Below are 17,997 nucleotides of genomic sequence, written 5' to 3'. Positions count from 1 at the left end.
TGTAATGTTTATATGAAAATTCAAGTCTCTCAGGGCCAGTGCAGAGCACTGGAGCATGCCTCAAGGGACCTTTGTCCAGGAACCTCTCTGCCATTCACAGTTTTGTGGGAACAGTTGTTCCATTAGCTGTAAGTCTTCCTGACATTGTTAGCATTCCAGCCTCATTTTTTAATTACCACAAAACCAACAAGTCACAGTTCACACATGTCAGTGAGTTGTATGAGAGAAACCTGACCAGAAATAGTTGCTCTGCTTAAAATTTGGGCAGAAGAATCTTGATTCTTGTTTTCGCCTTCACGTACATGAGTTTTCTGATCCTGTAAAAACTTATATTTATGTGTAATAATGCTAGCACTGTATTTCATTCTCACATAAATTTAATTTTTCTTTGAAAAAATAAAACATAAATATATTTCCTTGTTTTAGATTTTGAGCAATGGATTCATGATATCACTTGTGTAGTTATACATCACCAAAATGGTACCACTTTTCCCATTTGCCTGGCTTGTTAAATGCAATATTTAAATAGAAATGTGTTACCTAATAGAACATAAATAATTGAGAGTCAACTTATTTCTTTCAACAGGTGTTACAAAGGTAGATTATGGAGATATATCATCAAGACTTGGTCTAAGACACAAACTACAATGCAAACCTTTCTCTTGGTACCTAGAGAATATTTATCCTGATTCCCAGATTCCACGTCACTATTTCTCTTTGGGAGAGGTAAAATATATAGATTCTGTGCGGTTGTTTATGTTCTCATTCATCAAAAACAATAGACGTTAAACATCCAAGAGAATCCCTTCATATTAAAATTATATAACCTCAAGTGTGAGAAAGTTGTCAGTTAAACTATGTCCTCACTTGAAATCTTGTTAATTTTTCATTGTGTTATATTTTATTAAAATAGTAATGCTCCCCCCCCCCAACCTTTCAGAGTTGAACTCCTGTTTCAATAGTTTAGTGTCTTCAGGCTTCTTGTTTTAACAGACTGATCCACTTAGTTAAAAGCATATATTCCTAAAGATAATATCCTGGTGTTAATTAACCTAACGAAAGAAGTAAAAATAAATATTAAAGAACTGACAAGGAACGTTGAAAGACCACTTATAATATGTCATAGCAGCAAATGGAATGTGTGGACAGGGCCACAACCAGGCCCCATCCCAGGATTGAATCGTCCTGAACTCAGAAAAAGTTAATCCTCCACTCCATAGGAGGCTGTCACTTCTTCAGTCCTTCCATTCATTCAATAAACATTTGAGTATCTACTATTTATAGTAGAAATAGTAGATACTATTTTAAAATAATAGATACTATTTTACATACAAGGAATATAGTGAATAAAGTGAATAAGTGAATAAGGTGAATATAGGAATATAGTGAATAAAGTCTCTGTTCTTGCAAATCTGCGGAGGAAACCAGGATTTTAAAGTACACGGCATGTTAGGTGGTACTAAGGGCAAGGGGGAATAAGAATGGCTGGTGGGCTTATGTATTGGTGCTGTTTATGTTTGGGTAGTTGAAAAAGGCCCCTGGTAGGAGTTTTGGTTTTTGAGCAGAGATTTAAAGAAAGTGAATGAGCAAGCCATATGAATTCCAGGGGAAAGAGTGGTCTGGGCACAGGGAAAAAGAAATATAAAAGCCCAGGCAGCCTGGGTGGCTCAGCAGTTTAGTGCCACCTTCAGCCCAGGGTGTGATCCTGGAGACCCGGGATCGAGTCCCATGTCAGGCTCCCTGCATGGAGCCTGCTTCTCCCTCTGCCTGTGTCTCTGCCTCTCTCTGTTTCTCGAATAAATAAATAAAATCTTAAAAAAAAAAAAAAAAAGCCCTAAGACGAGAGTGTACTTGCCTCATTCCAGAAACAGCAGAAGCCAGTTGTCTGGAATGGAGTGAACGGGGGGGGGAGGGTAGTAGAAGATAAGGTTGAGATGTACTGAAGGTCAAATCACATAGAGCTGGTTGGCCACAGTCAGCACTCTGGGTTTTATTCTAAGATGGGAAGCCAAAGAGAGACAGGCAAACCTTCATTGGGAAATGATCAAGTTGTCTGCTATTTGAGCAAAATTGTGTGGAGACAAGAGTAGAACTAGGGTATTGGTGAAAGGAAAGGGTTGTGAAGGACCGTGTTAAGATTTTCACTGGAGAAACTAGGACAGGGAAGTTGGCATTATTGAGATGGGAAAGCTTGTGGAGAAGGTACAGGAGGCATTCAACAGTGCAATTTGGGACATGTTAAATTGCATCCAGGTTAAGATACAGGGTAGGTAGTTGCATTTACAAATCTGTAGTCTGGATGAGTTTGAGGATGGAGATCTAAAATTAAGGATTGTCAATATATCGGTAGTTTTTAGAACAAAACTGCATAAGATCACCTTGGGGAGAGCAAGTGTAGTTGGAGAAGAGGGAGGACTGAGGACCAAGCCATAGGAAACTCTACAATTTAGAGATCATGTAAAAAGAGAGAATTAGCCAAAAAGATTTAGAAAGAGTGACCACTGAAATAGAACCAAGAGAGTGGTGTCCCGAAGACTAAGTGAAGCATGTATTTCAGGAAAGAGGAAGTGGTTGACTGTTGAGTAAGACTAGTACAGAGAAGTGGCCATTGGACTGGCAAGGGAGAAGTAGAAGGTGGACTCCTTCTCACTGTGTCAAAAGGGTTCCCATGGCGATTGGTAGGGAGAAAATCCCCGATGGCTTCAAAGAAGAAGAGGAAGTGGAGATCATGAGCAAGGGCAAGTCTTGCAAGAAATTTTGTTGTAAAGTAGAGCAGAGAAATGGTCAGTAGCTGAAGGGGAATATGGAGTTAAGGGTTTTTTTCATTTGCTAAAAAAGAACTATTGACTGCTGGAGTCATGTTTAGTAGGTGGTCATGAGAAGGAAGGCTGAGAAGGCATGGAATCTGTGGAAATAGGAAGGAAGGTGGAGGGAGTTGGTGATATGTGTGAGGTCAGTTGTTGATTTGAGGGTAGAAGCAGTTTGTGGTGGAAATGTGAGGAAATTCTCTGATTCTTCTGTTTCCTTATTGAACAAAAGATCATCAGTTCAGAGTGAAGAGGAGGGTATTGATGTTGAGGGTTTGGGGATCGAGAAGAGAAACAAAGTAGAGTATCAGAGAACAAATAACATCACAGAGGGGAGCCTAATGGCTGATGGTAGTGAGTTGGAGTGAAACCATTCAGCCCATGCCAGGGTGAGCACAGGCTACCATTTGTCCTTAGTAGTTACTGAGGCTACTTCAGGTTTGACTTGTGCTCCTCTGAACTTTGTTGTGACTTAAGAAATTCATCCTCACACAGGTAAGGAGTATGCTGAGTTTTCTGCTTCATTAATGAGACTCTGTTCCCTTTGCTATACCCTCATTACATTCAAGGAAGGCCCAGAGTAGGGGATGTACCTATAGTACATATAGGCAGTTGCTCTTATAACTTGCCTTTGGTTTTTTTTGTTTGTTTGTTTGTTTGTTTTAATTTAAATTTTACTTAGTTAACCTACAGTGCGATATTGGTTTCTGGAGTAGAATTCAGTGATTCATCACTTAAATACAACACCCAGTGCTCATCACAGCAAGTGCTCTCCTTATTTAACCCAACTCCGACCTACTTCCCTTCCTGCAACCTTCAGTTTGTTCTCTACCATTAAGAGTCTCTTACGGTTTCACTCTCCTTCCCCCCACCCTTCCCATACTGTTCATCTGTTTTGTTTCTTAAATTCCGCATGAGTGAGATCCTTTGGAATTTGTCTTTTCCTGACTTATTTCACTTAGCATAATACATTCTAACTCCATCCACATTGTGGCAAGTGGCAAGATTTCTTTTCTTTTCTTTTTTCTTTTTTCTTTTCATTCTTTTCCTTTTTTTCTTTTCTTTTCTTTCTTTTTGATGGCTGATATTCCTTTTTTTTTTTTTTTTTTTTTTTTTTTAAATACATACACATGGGATCCCTGGGTGGGTGGCTCAGCAGTTTAGCCCCTGCCTTTGGCCCAGGGTGTGATCCTGGAGTCCCGGGATCAAGTCCCACGTCAGGCTCTCTGCATGGAGCCTGCTTCTCCCTCTGCCTGTGTCTCTGCCTCTCTCTCTCTCTCTCTCTCTGTCTCTCATGAATAAATTAAATAAAATCTTTTTAAATAAATAAACACACACACACACCACATCTTTATCCATTCATCAGCTAATGGACATTTGGTATTTGGGCTCTCTCGATAGTTTGGCTTTTGTTGATGATGCTGTTGTAAACACCAGGGTACATGTACCCCTTCAAATCTGTATTTTTGTATCCTTTGGGTAAATACCTGGTAGTGCAATTTCTGGATCATAAGATAGGTCTGTTTTTTTAACTTTTTGAGTAACCTCCAAACTGTTCTCCAGAATGGCTCTATCAGTTTGCATTCCTACCAACAGTGCAAGAGGTCTCCCCTCTCTCCACATCCTTGGAAACACCTGTTGTTTCACGTGTCGGTGATTTTAGCCATTCTGATGGGTGCGAGGTGATATCGTGGTTTTGTTATATCTCACTGATGATGAGTAATATTTGGGGATCTTTTCATAAGTCAGCCATTTGGATGTCTTTGGAAAAGTGATTGTTCATGTTTTCTGCCCATTTCTTAACTGGATTATTTGTTTTTGGGTGATGAGTTGATAAGTTCTTTATAGACTTTGGACACTAACTCATTATCAGATATGTCATTTGCAAATATCTTCTCCCATTCTGTAGGTTGCCTTTTAATTGTGTTGATTGTTCCTTTGCTGTGCAGAAGCCTTTTATCTTCAGGAAGTCCCAATAGTTTTTCTTTTGTTTCCCTTCCCTCTGGTGCCATGTCTAGTAAGTTGCTGCGGCCAGTGTCAGGGAGGTTTTTGTCTGTTGTCTCCTCTAGGATTTTGATGATTTGCTGTCTCACATTTAGGTCTTTCATCTATTTTGAATTTATTTTTGAGTGTAGTATAAGAAAGTGATCTAGTTTATTCTTCTGCATATGGCTACCCAATTCTCCCAGCTCCATTTATTGAAAAGATGTCTTTTTTCCATTGGATGTTCTTTCCTGCTTTGTCAAAGATTTGTTGACCATAGAGTTGTGAGTATAACTTGCCTTTAGAATAGAGAATGAGTTGCTTGTTTCCCTTGAATTGACCCAATTTTGGATAACACCTAGGCATTGTTCACTGAGCCAAAATACAGGCATATTACAAAGAACCACTTGTCTAGCCCACAATGATGATTGCCAAGGCAAGTTTGTTCTTTACCTACCTCTTGCCAGCTGGCTTTCTATAAAAGGAACAGATTTTACTGTCCATGGCCTGCTTGTCACTGCCTTTTTAACGAAGCAGATGGTCTTAAGCTTGTTTGCCCTTAGAATCAGGCCACCCTATGCAGATTAAAGCTCTAACTTCAGGGAAAGGGGTCGTTCTTAATCACCCACCCTAGTGCCGCTGGGGGTCTCATGCTGGGATCATAGCTCCACCTGTGTGAGCTTTACTTTGCTAAAAACTGGAATTTAGCCTTTTGGGGGTCTTTTCTTATACTTCAAAGGGTCTAGAGCAGCCTGAAATCATAGGATTTTAGAGTAGAAAGGGGAATGAGAGGTACAAATTTAGAGTCTCTGCCTTCACTAAGTATGACCCTTATAGCCCCTGTAGGACCTGGAACTGAGTAAATGTGTTTCATTGTGTTATCTAATAGCAGTTAATCGAGGAGATATACTCTAAGCAACAACCACAGAAAGCAAATAAGTTAGAGCTTTGACAGTTTAGCCAGTCTTATGGATTATAACCAATTATAACCAATGCTTCTCTAGGCAGATCTAATAGCCCTAAGATTTAATGAGTATGAACTCTATGTCAAGTGCTGGTCTGAGTGCTTTTACAAACGTTAATTCATTTTATTCTTCTATCAACTCTATAAGATATAGGTGCTCTTATCCCCACTTGACAGTAAATTGAGGCATAAGTAAATGGTTTAAACAGCATCCTCAGGTCACAGCCACAAAATGGAAGAGGCAGAATTTGAACATAGGCACTATGGCCTGAGAGCTTGTGTTCTTAACCATTAATACCGATACTCTTTGTCATATCCAACCAATATTTCTCTTATGGCAGAGAGGGAAAGAAGTGAATTCATAGATTCCAAAAATCCTTTAATTGTCTTCATTGTTCCACCTAGTGGAGATACCAAGACTATGAAGGAGACTTAGAGCAGACACTAAGAAACCTAGGCTCTGGGTTCCTGCCTGTTTCCCAGGAATGAGTGTGTTCACAGTTATTTTCAGCTTCCAAGGTCAAAAATAATATTGTAGCGATAGCCATGTACACCTAAGTTGTTACTTCAGAAAGGGGTTGAAGAGTTGCTAAATCTTTGGATAAGGAACAAAAGCTGATACTTATCATGGTCCTACTATGAGTCAGTTTCTGCTAGTCTTCTATGTGTGTTACCACATTGAGAGCTCTCAGCAAACCTGAGAGAGGTTGTTACCCCTGTTACATAGATGAAAAAATGAGGTTCTTACAGCTGGCTTTCCCAGTTACTGTGTTCTAAAGAATGCTGAGGTCTAATGTCCTTCAAAGTGCTCCATTAGAAAGCTGGGGATGGCAGGGAGGATGGAGTAGATTTGTGGCCAGAAACGTTTGGGAAATGCTGCTTTTCTATATCTTACGTCCTTCCCTACCACCAGTCTCCACCCCTACCAAGAGTCACAGTATATTAAAAGGCTTTGAGAAGTCCTTCAGTAAAGAAACCTATTTAAATTTGTTTTACCCGCTATTTGTAAAACATATTTGATCATAAAACTGCCACATAGTGGCACATGTGTCAACACTTGGCTGGATAATTTTGTTCAGATCATGGTTCTGGGAATCACTGTCTTAGAGTACAGTTACAGTCTGGTTACAGTCACAGTCTAATGGCCTGTAATGCTAGAGTAGGGACTGAAGCCCAGGTCTGCATATCACCATACCCTAAGCTTTCACTCCCACCCAACCTGCCTTCACATAACTCAAAAGTGCAGCCCTTCCCCCGACCACCATAGTTCAGATATTGATTGCTATGATCTAAATGGAAGCCTTCCTATTTCCTCACCTCTTGGCATTGCCTCACTTATACAGGGTGCACGTGACCATTTGGGTTTGGCTCATTGGCAAGCCTAGCTCTTTAAGGAAAGACCTAAACAAATCCTATAAAAAGGACCATTAGCGGGGCATCTGGGTGGTTCAGTGGTTGAGTGTCTGCCTTCAGCTCAAGTCGTGATCCCGGGGTCCTGGGATCGGTCTCCCTGTGGGGAGCCTGCTTCTCCCTCTGCCTATGTCTCTGCCTTTCTCTCTGTATTTCTCATGAATAAATAAATAAAATCTTAAAAAAAAAAAAAAAGGACCATTAGCCTACTAACTTTCCCCTTTGAAATAATATAGATCCCCTAAGATTTCTACTAATTCGAGAAAGTATGAACCAGGTGTGGGCACTTCCATGTGCCTTTCACAGAGGGCTGAGGGCATGATAACTTGGCTTCATTAACATGTGCATATTGTTTCCAGTCATTGACAAGTTGTCCCTCTCAAACAGTGTAAGACTTTATATCCTATATGTTAGCATCTAGTCTTGCACATCCAGTTTGGTAGCTGCTTGCACATGTGGCTGTATTTAAATGAATGAAAATTAAAATTTGAAAGTCATTTCCTCAGTTACATTAGCCACATATTTAGTGCTCAATAACAAGAAATAGGGGATCCCTAGGTGGCGCAGCGGTTTAGCGCCTGTCTTTGGCCCAGGGCGCGATCCTGGAGACCCGGGATCGAATCCCATATCGGGCTCCCGGTGCATGGAGCCTGCTCCTCCCTCTGCCTGTGTCTCTGCCTCTCTCTCTGTGTGTGTGTGACTATCATAAATAAATAAAAATAAAAATAAAACAAGAAATAATAATAATTATTATTATTAATAAAGTACTCCATAGCCACACATGGCTGGTACCTACCATATTGTATGGCACAAGTATAGAACATTTCCATGTGATGAAAGTCCTACTAGATGGTGCTGGAGACATTAACATGAATAGCCAACACAAGAGGTTGTCTATCTTGCTTAGAACCATTCCACACATTTCTTGCTGCCCATACCCTAAGTTGAGGTATCCACATTTGCTTGTCAAACCCAGTGTTTTAAAAACTTGTAATTGGGGGATCCCTGAGTGGCTCAGCAGTTGAGCATCTGCCTTCGGCCCAGGGCGTGATCCTGGGGTCCCGGGATTGAATCCCACATGGGGCTCCCTGCATGGAGCCTGCTTCTCCCTCTGCCTGTGTCTCTGCCTGTGTCTCGCTCTGTCATGAATAAATAAATCAAATCATAAGTAAATAAATAAATAAATAATAAAATAAATAATAAAATAAAAACTTGTAATTACTGAATGCCCTCTATAATTGTCTTTACTCTCAAATAATTTAGGTACATCCTAAAACAACTTTCATAGGGACGTACTATATCAAATTCCCAAACCATCCTGTTAGTTATTTTCCTGTTTGGTGAAGGAGGACCTCAGGATCATATTTATGTTTAGGATTATCTACTCCTATAATGAAAAGCTCCCTTCTTTCCCTACATCATGTCTTTTACTTGAAGGGTCCCTGATAATGTAGAATCTCAGTTGCGTTAGACATCCCAATGATTACCAAATATCTTACCCAATAAAAGGACATCTCTTACTTCTCTCTCCAAGATAGTCATCAAGATAGAACTTGGAATGTGAGTAAACTAGAAGGAAAGACAGTGCAGTAAGGCCCCTGAGCAATCTGTCAGCCTCTACTGTGCATATGTATATAGTGGAAAGTTCAGATTGACTTTAATGTGCATAATTATTTGCATGTATGTCCATCTAGTTTACCTCTAACATCTTCTGTTTTCATTATTGTCCCATAGATAAGAAATGTGGAAACAAATCAATGTCTAGATAACATGGCTAGAAAAGAGAATGAAAAAGTTGGAATTTTTAACTGTCACGGTATGGGAGGTAACCAGGTGAGTATTTTAGTAAAGTTTTAAAAGATTAATTTTTGGATTTGTTTTAATCTTCTGCCCCTTTTATCTCATTACATCATTCAGGAAATATTTTCCTACCTATGAAGAGACAATAGTAAAGACCTTTTAGGAGAAGGGAGTCTTCCATCTAATGATTATTTTTAAATGAAACATTTATAAAAGGCCCCTTGTGTGAATTGTATTTACATTACTGTGCATGAGATTTATTTTGCCCTTTTTAGTCAAACAGATGGCAGCCCTTGACAATACAATCAGTGTATAAAAAGAACTCTAGGTCATTTTTTCTTTGCTCTTTACAAAATTAGTGGTAGCTTTTCTGAGTCATTTATTGTCCTAATATTAAGTTCAAAAGATCACATATCTTGAGATACTTGTGTTTTCTCTTACGGTCTATTGGCTACTTTGTTTTACTGTTAAAACTTGTATATGTGCTTTTTTTTTTTCTTCCAGGTTTTCTCTTATACTGCCAACAAAGAAATTAGAACAGATGACCTTTGCTTGGATGTCTCCAAACTTAATGGCCCAGTCACAATGCTCAAATGCCACCACCTAAAAGGCAATCAACTTTGGGAGTATGATCCAGTGGTAAGTTATTCAGTTGCATATAAGAATGAAATAATGTGTATTTTGTAGCTAAAAGAATGAATTCTTGTAGAGTTAGTTTGAATATAGATCAAATTGTTCTTACACTCTAAAAATTGACAGATGGAAAAAACAACATAAGTAAACTAAACCTGTTTTAATCTCTCCAATAATTAATCTTTTCTCCAGGCCCTGAGTTCTTGTTGCCACTATAGCCACTCTTTTCTCCGTATGTCCTCAAGTTTATTAATCTCATATGGGGAAATGGGGCCATTAAGTAGGCTGTTTAAATTACTGAATTAAGTAAACACTTAGATAAGGGGCACTAGGGTGGCTCAGGTCATGATCTCAGAGTCCTGGGATTGAGCCCTGCATTGGGGAGCTTGCTTCTCCCTCTTCCTCTGCCTGCCGCTCTGCTCCCCCTGCTTGTGCTTTCTCAGTCGAATGAATGAATAATAAATCAGTAAATTTTTAAACACTTAGATAAAAGGTGATCTTTAAATAATGAAATTCTCTGGCTCCTGATGATTTTTCTGTGACATATTACAAAAGTTTTTATATTTTTTATTTATTTTTGTTTTCCTCTCGAACCTTTCCATCTCCTTATGCACTGTATGTTGTACTCAAATAGAGATGCTTAAAAGGCCAATCAAAGCATTCCCAGCAAGTCTCTCTCTGTGTCTTATATCTGGCTAACCTCCTAACACCAGAGTCTTCAGTAGTCGCTCTTTTTCCTCTGCAAATGCATTAATTTTCTTTTTCATGTCAGGAAAGACTTCTTACTTTACTTTCTGCATACCATCATGTATTATATGACAGCAAGTGAGTGGCTGACATGCCTGCCTCTGGTTCTCCAACCTAAGCTCCTGCCTCAGCCTGACACTCAGAAAGCAGTTCCTGGATGCAGAAGCCAGGACCATTCCTGTCTTTTTCCTTAACTTCTTTTTTAGTGTTTGCTGTTGCTAAACAGATGATATTTTAAAATTCCTTTTTATCCATTGGCTTGAGATGCACTACTGCTTAATTTCTTCTCTTAGCTTTCCTCTCTCTCTCTTTCATCTGCTTGGATCACTCTGCTTCTTCATTTTGCCTCTCCCATAGATGTATGTGAAGTCCTGACTTCAGCTGTCTTTCTTCCCTGTACTGTATCACACAAACCCTGGTCTACTTTCATCATCAGCCCTGCTGTTCCCAGAACATACCCTCTACTTCTGCACCTACACTGAAGATCATACAGTTCCCTTTGCCCCTTCTTGAGGCACTGCCCAGCTTTGACAGTACCTCCCTGGATCCCAGCCAGCAGTCAGCTCCCTCTCCTAGTTGTAGTCCACTCTGACCTGTCGCCTCAGCTGTTTTGTACTTGTTTATCAGTCTTTTCTGCACTATTACACTATTAGCTCCTAGAAGCCAGAGATTGTGCTTTATAAATCCCAGGTCTCCCTCCACAGTGCCCAACTATAGTGAAATATTAAATATAACAGTAGCTCAGTTAATAGGACTATTAGAAATGGCTTGAATCATCTATTCTGGGGTTTTTTTGTGGCACATACTGGTGCTGTTTGGGTATAGCTGCCCCAAGCACTGTAGGATGTATAGCATTTCTGACTTGAGACACTAAATGCCAGTAGTATTTAGAATCCCACGGTTATTTTAAAAATGAGGTGTGCCTGGGTGGCTCAGTCAGGTGAGTGTCCGACTCTTGATTGCAGCTCAAGTCATGATCTCAGGGTCATGAAATCAAGTTCTGTGGCAGACTCCATGGTCAGTGGGGAGTCCTGCTTGCAACTCTCTCCTTTGCTCATGCTTTTTCTAAAATAAATCTTTTAAATAAAAGAAATTCAAGGGATGCCCGGGTAGCTCAGTCGTTGAGCGTCTGGCTTTGGCTCAGGGTGTGGTCCCCGGGGTCCTGGGATCGAGTCCCACATCAGGCTTCCACGGGGAGCCTGCTTCTCCTTCTGCCTCTCTCATGAATAAATAAAAGCTTTTTAAAAATTTTCTGAAAGCCTCCCAATTATATATGTTCAATGAAAAGTGATAAAATGTTCATTAGGAAACCTGTTTGTAGTGGCTTAAACGAATAGGGACTTGGTAAGTCTGGAGGTAGGTCGCTTCTGGTATAGAGATTAAGTGGCACAGTGATATTGGGATAATTTTGCTGCATATTCTTGGCCTTTTTTGTGTGGCCACAAATGGCTGCTGCTCTCACCCCCATATCCCAACTCAAGGGAGGAGCAAGGGAAGAAGGGATATCACACTACTCCATGTTTTGCTCTTTATCAGGAAAGCCAGAGCTTTTCCTGGAACCCCCTCTGCAGACTTTGCTATGTCTTATGGGCCAGAACTTCATCCCATTGTGACACCTCCCCTTCCCACCCCAAGCTGAAAGGGAGGCTGATTAAACAGACAGGAGATGGGAATGGCTAGTGGTAGCCTGCGTATGATCTACACAGCCTGCTGCACCTGTTACTCCTAAAGTCAATATGTGGTTAGAAATTTAAGGAGCTAAAGTAAGTGTATGGGATTTAGAAAGAACCAGTTGTGAGTGTAAAGTTTTAAAACTTCTGGAGCCCTTTCATGGTATCTTTTCTGAGATAAAATTTTAGTTTGCAGGCTGGGTTGTACCAAAAGCAGATCTAAGATAAAGTTTAGTGTTCACAATGTTTATTAGAGAGCACCCTTTGCATCAATACCTGGGAGAAGAAAAGGGAGAAGACAGCGTTGGATAAAGGGGGGAGTCACACCACGATGCAGGTCCCACAGCCTGAGCCAGCTGCATAGAGAGCTCTGGAAGAGCCTGTCAGCATTGTCCTTCCTCCACCAGTCAAAAACACAGGATCTGGAGGGGAAAAGAAAAAAAAAAATCTAACTTAAATAAATTACTGACATGAGGGGATCCCTGGTTGCTCAGTGGTTTAGCACGCCTGCCTTTGGCCCAGGGTGCCATCCTGGAGTCCCGGGAACGAGTCCCACGTCGGGCTCCCAACATGGAGCCTGCTTCTCCCTCTGCCTGTGTCTCTGCCTCTCTATGTCTATCATGAATAAATAAAAAATAAAATCTTTTAAAAAAATTACATGAATATTTTAAGTAAACTCTCTCTCCATCCAACATGGGGCTCAAACTCACAACCCTGAGGACAAGAGTCACATGCTCTCCTGACTGAGCCAGACAGGTGCCCCTTTATGTCAGTAATTTATAAACCTAAAATCATAGGTTCCAAAGGAACCCCAGAAGTAGAATGCAGGGCCTTTTATACGTGTAGAGACATGGAACTTATCCAAGGTCATGGGGCCAGTCATGTGATATAACCATGTCTCAGACAGACCTGGAACCCTAGATCCAGGACTCTTTGCACAGTATGATACTAGCTTTGATTCTGTTTGTATTCTTAAAATTTTAAGTCTTATTTATATTCTTTATTGCATGCAATTTATGACACCAGGACACTCGTAGCTGTCCTTTCTAAAATAATTTCTAGATGCAGCTGGGCCAAAATCTGTATTTTAAGGGCAAGGGCCAGCAAATTATCTTTTCTAGTTGACACGTAGATTTTATTCAATGATGGTGACAGCTTTTATCCTCTCCTTCAGAGGTTACAATTAGCTGTCACCTATTAATCCAGTTGCCTTCATCAAGCTTTTTCTGATGGAAACTAGTCAGTGCTAACTGGGTCCTCTTCTGAGTGACAAAAGTCCCCTTGAAAATGGTGTGTTCCAGATAAAATAATTACATTAAAATAGAGGGATGAGTAAGAGTCAGATACATGTGTGTTAGTAGACATTTCACATTTCCTTATAGTTGTCCTCATTTACAGGATAATGCTTAACTTACATTCCTACATGGCTGCTTTGGAGACCAGCATGCAGTAACAGACACACAAACTGACCTACACTAATCACTCTGGTGACACTTCTCTGTCCTGACTTTTTGAAAAAACTCTAAAAATCAGTGCATCAAGTCTGGAGTGCAACCAAGTACATAGAAAGTTATATAACTATATCTCCCAGCCTTTTATTATGGGCTGCTTTACCAATCTTCTGATCTCTTAAGTTTTGAATCTTCAGAAGGACATGAGTTTCTTAGAACCACAGAATTAATTTGAACAGCCCTATCACAGGGAAATGAAGCAATTTTGAAATAGCTTTTTGAAAATAGGTTGAGGATCCTAAATTAGGAACCTCTAATCTGATCTTTTTAGGAAGCTCAAGCACAAAAAGTGAAATTTCTCAGTGTTACAGAGCTTGGGCAGAATTGGGACTTAGCATTTTGGTCATCTTACTTCAAGTATAACCCACAGTACCCCAGTGCCTTTCTCCCTCCCATATAGCTCTTCTAGCAGCCTCATGTAGACACTTCAGTAGTCACCAAAAATGATGGTTGAGATGTTTGATGGTTGATGTTTTATTTTTCATGTTCATGTTAAGATTTCTTTTCTGTCAACTTTCAGAAATTAACCCTGCAGCATGTGAACAGTAATCAGTGCCTGGATAAAGCCACAGAGGAGGATAGCCAGGTGCCCAGCATAAGAGACTGCAATGGAAGCCGGTCCCAGCAGTGGCTTCTTCGAAATGTCACCCTTCCAGAAATATTCTGAGACCAAATTTACAAAAAAAAAAAAAAGAAAGAAAGAAAAAAAAAAAGGATTGACTGGGCTACCTCAGCATACATTTCTGCCACATTCTTAAGTAGCAAAAAAGGAAAAGTGCTTTCCTCCTGCGGGGATGTAAGGTTTATCAGCCATTAAAACTTAGACTCCTCTCGCTTTTCACTAGCTGTGAACCAGCCTTCTTGTCCAAGGACGTGAAACTACATAGTAGCAAGACTGTGCACACTGATGTTTACAAGATCGAAAGAGTCTTTCATCAAGAATCATTGTAAAGAATATTCAGACCATGAAGCAATCAACAAAATGTGCTTTCCGAAGAGCTGCACCTTCTACGGTTTGCTTGCACATCAGTAACTTCTGCTGAATGTGCTGTCATAATGAAGAGATTTCCAAGATTTTTTTCTGATTAGAACTGGTAACCAGTATATTAAATATTGATATAAAAATAAGTGAAAAAGAACTGGAACCAGTTTCAGAATCATGAAAACAACATTTTTACAATTTAAGAAGAAACTATATTAAACAGGGTTTAAAAGGAAATTAGAACTATGAGAAGTACAATTTGTTATAGTATAGTATCAAATTTCTATATAGATTTTATACCTCAGTGGGGAAAAAAAAGAACTGATTCCAATGACATTCATTTTCATCTGTGATAGTCATGGATGCTTTTTTTTTTTTTTTCCTTGGGGTGCTGAAATTGAGCTGAAAAAAAATGGCTCTTTGAACGTAGTTTTTAATTGCTTTCAATTTTTTTATTTGGTTTTATGGGCTGTTGGAATTGTAATTTTTAATTGCCTTCAAAGAATGAAGATTTAAAATAATGTCTGGGCTCACTGAACACGTAAGATGTCTCAGTTGCTCTTGGGTCAACTGGCTTATAGACTTTCACACACACAAATTTCTTAATAGATTTTGAACTTCTTAACTTGATTCAGCTGATTATGCTTAATACCCAAGATTCATACTACTGTACTACAGATTTATTTTCACAGCAATAAATCTTCAGTTCTTTATGATTCCACTCAACAAAAGGCCTGCAGAAGTGATTATTTGGGTATTTAGAGAGGATACATTTGATGGTTTTTTGGAAAACTTTTTTCACTCCACACTCAGATGTGCTTTATTGTCAAGTGCATATTTAGATTAGGTTCTTGAATTGTAATGATTTCCTGCATTTAAAAATAAAATTTGACTGAAAATGTTTGACATTTTTTAAATGAGTTAACCAAAGAAGTGCAGCTACTATTCCATATTAGTCCTGCATTTCTCTCTAAATTCCATTTAAGTTAAATGTTTTCTTTTTCTGATTTTTAATACCACAGAATAACTTCAGAATTAAAAGTTGAATATAACAATTAGGGTTTTAATTTCATAGAAAATCTGACATTTTTCCTGATATGTAAAGCAGTCCATTGGCAAAAGTGTGTGTATTTTCCTTCTTATTTGTAAGATTATATTTAGTGACTTTTTTTTCTTTGATTATCAAAGACTCACTGCAGGCAGTGCTATTTCTTGTGCCTAAGAATGTTTCTGAACATTGTATCACTAATGCTACTTGCAAAGTTGAGTGTACAGAAAATTTCTTGTTAATATCAAGCACATGTGGATGCTCTAGGGTGAGACTGTAGTACAGAATGCGTAATTTTTGTCCCCAGGAAATTTGCAGTGAAGCAGGTGCTGGATGGGTCCCCTCCCCCCCCCTCCATGAGCTCTGTTAATTCTGTCTTCAGTAGGCCTAATGTTTGAATAAACCAGATGTCTAATAAATTATTTTCATGCTCAGAATTTCAGGTTTTTGTACTCTAGTATAGCTTGGTCTTATTTCTTATTGTAAGAAAGCTTAATAGCAATGTGATTTAAGGTTTTGTTTTGTTTTTTTTTTTTTTAAGAGGGGGATATGAGTGATTTAATTCATGGGTACTTTTAGAACCTGATAGATAATCCCATTGCCTTTATTTTTCTAATTAAAGAATTCCTAAATACTTTGAAAATATAAAATATTCCTGAATAGTTGTGCCTTATATTCGTTTTATTTGAAGTTAAAAACGGATCCCTATTCCTTATAGCCATTTGTAGATCAGGCAATATGCTAATCACTGTAAGTCAAATTGGAAAGAAAAGAATGAATCAAGAAGAAAGCTAAGGATGAAGATATTATTGGACCAGTGAAGAATTCATAAATGTGACAAGGATAATCTGAATCTCCCAAATGTATTCATTTTACTCCAATCCCAATCCATTGTAACATCTTTCTGTTATAATTGGCATTCTGAAAAAATAGTACTTTGTTCACCATTCTGCCATTGAAAGCCAGCAGGTAGGCCATGTTCTCATTTCTCTATTTTATGTTTAGCCGAAACACAGAAGTTCTGTAAGGGTATGGTGCTCTCCCCATCTTTCAAGAGGTGTACACCAAGAGCAAACTGAACTCCAGAGTTACATGTTTTATAAGGGAGAAAGAAAAACAGGAGGTAGGGTTTCTGAGGTGGTAGCTTTGAGCAGAGACATACAAAGAATGAATCATTTTTTTATTCTGGAGAATTAGATATATTCAATTATATAACATTTCTCCCATTCTTTGACTTCTGAAGTTTAATAAGAATTTGATCTACCAGAACTAATAGTTTTGCAGGAAATGAGGTGAGAGTCATATTGTTTGAATACTAGCAACAATTAAAAATTAAATTTTAAAGTCTTATCTGTAATTGCATCAAATAAGTCAGTACATAGAATGTTAAGAGATATGTTAAGACTTCTACCCTGAAGACTACAAAATGTTTCTGACACTACAGAATGCTGCAATAAATATATTCATGAATTGAAAGGCTGCATAATGTCAAGACAAGTATTCCCCACAAATTGATTTCTAGAAGTCCAATTTCAGTGAAATAAAAATCCTATGAGCCATTCTTGTATAAATTTGCCGATATATATGGAAATCCGACAGATCCAGAACTGCCAAGATTAATGTCAAAGGAAGGGTGAGGAGGAGGTTGGAAGACTATACATTACTCAATTTCATGACTTGCAAAAAAAAAAAAAAAAATTCATGACTTGCTTTAAAATTAATTATAGTAATGGTGAGTGTGGTATTAGAATTAGGACCAATAGATCAAAGATAGAGAGTCCAGAAGGAGACCCATACATATATATGACCATTGGCTTTTCAACAAAAACACAAGACATTTCATAGGGAAAGTTTCTGACTGTTGATGCTTTCACAAAGTGCACAATGTATTCAATATGGAGCACAGGACCTAAATGTGATGAGCAAAACAAATCTTAACCAAGGAAAATATCTTCATGACTTGGGATATCTTTGGGATACCCAAAGATATCGTAGGATGCAAACTTTATAAAAGAAAAAAATCACCTGATTTCACCAAAATTACACTCTTCTCATCAGATACTAAAGTGAAAAACTGCTGTAGCCAAGGACAAAATAGTTGCAGTACACATAACTGACAGGACTCATATGCAGGAAAACATTTGAAATAGCTACTACAAAAGCAACAGGATATAAAAGTGAGTGACTTTAATACACACTTTACAGAACCTATCCAGATGCACAATTAGCCTAGAAAAGGATGTTCAATGTCAGCCATCAGGGAAGGCAGGATGAAATCACCAGGTCATGCTGTTGCACACCCGCCCAAATGGTGACAGCAACGGGCAGAATTGTTAAGTTAGTATAATCACCTTGGGGAAATAGCTTGCCAGTTTCTTATAAATGTAAATCTATGCCTACTCTCTGATTCCACTTCTAGAGATAAAACGATAAAACCAAAAG

The 17,997-nt window shown here is 38.8% G+C and overlaps 1 protein-coding gene across 2 annotated transcripts in view; it reads left to right on the top strand.

The window, feature by feature from the left end:
- GALNT1 (polypeptide N-acetylgalactosaminyltransferase 1) overlaps positions 1-16,215 on the top strand; it is a 120,870-nt gene extending 104,655 nt beyond the window's left edge. For both annotated transcript variants that reach the window (XM_038543499.1, XM_038543500.1), the window contains 4 exons: positions 587-726; positions 8,899-8,997; positions 9,469-9,603; positions 14,046-16,215. In XM_038543499.1, coding sequence (XP_038399427.1) covers positions 587-726; positions 8,899-8,997; positions 9,469-9,603; positions 14,046-14,192 — 521 coding nt within the window. In that variant the 3' untranslated portion in view covers positions 14,193-16,215. The remainder of the gene's footprint in view (positions 1-586; positions 727-8,898; positions 8,998-9,468; positions 9,604-14,045) is intronic.
- The last annotated feature ends 1,782 nt before the right edge of the window (positions 16,216-17,997 follow it).

Source organism: Canis lupus, chromosome 7, assembly GCF_011100685.1.
Source record: "Canis lupus familiaris isolate Mischka breed German Shepherd chromosome 7, alternate assembly UU_Cfam_GSD_1.0, whole genome shotgun sequence".
NCBI classification, from domain to species: domain Eukaryota; kingdom Metazoa; phylum Chordata; class Mammalia; order Carnivora; family Canidae; genus Canis; species Canis lupus.
Note: the sequence above shows the minus strand (reverse complement) of the source record. Positions and strands in the feature narration are given on the sequence as shown.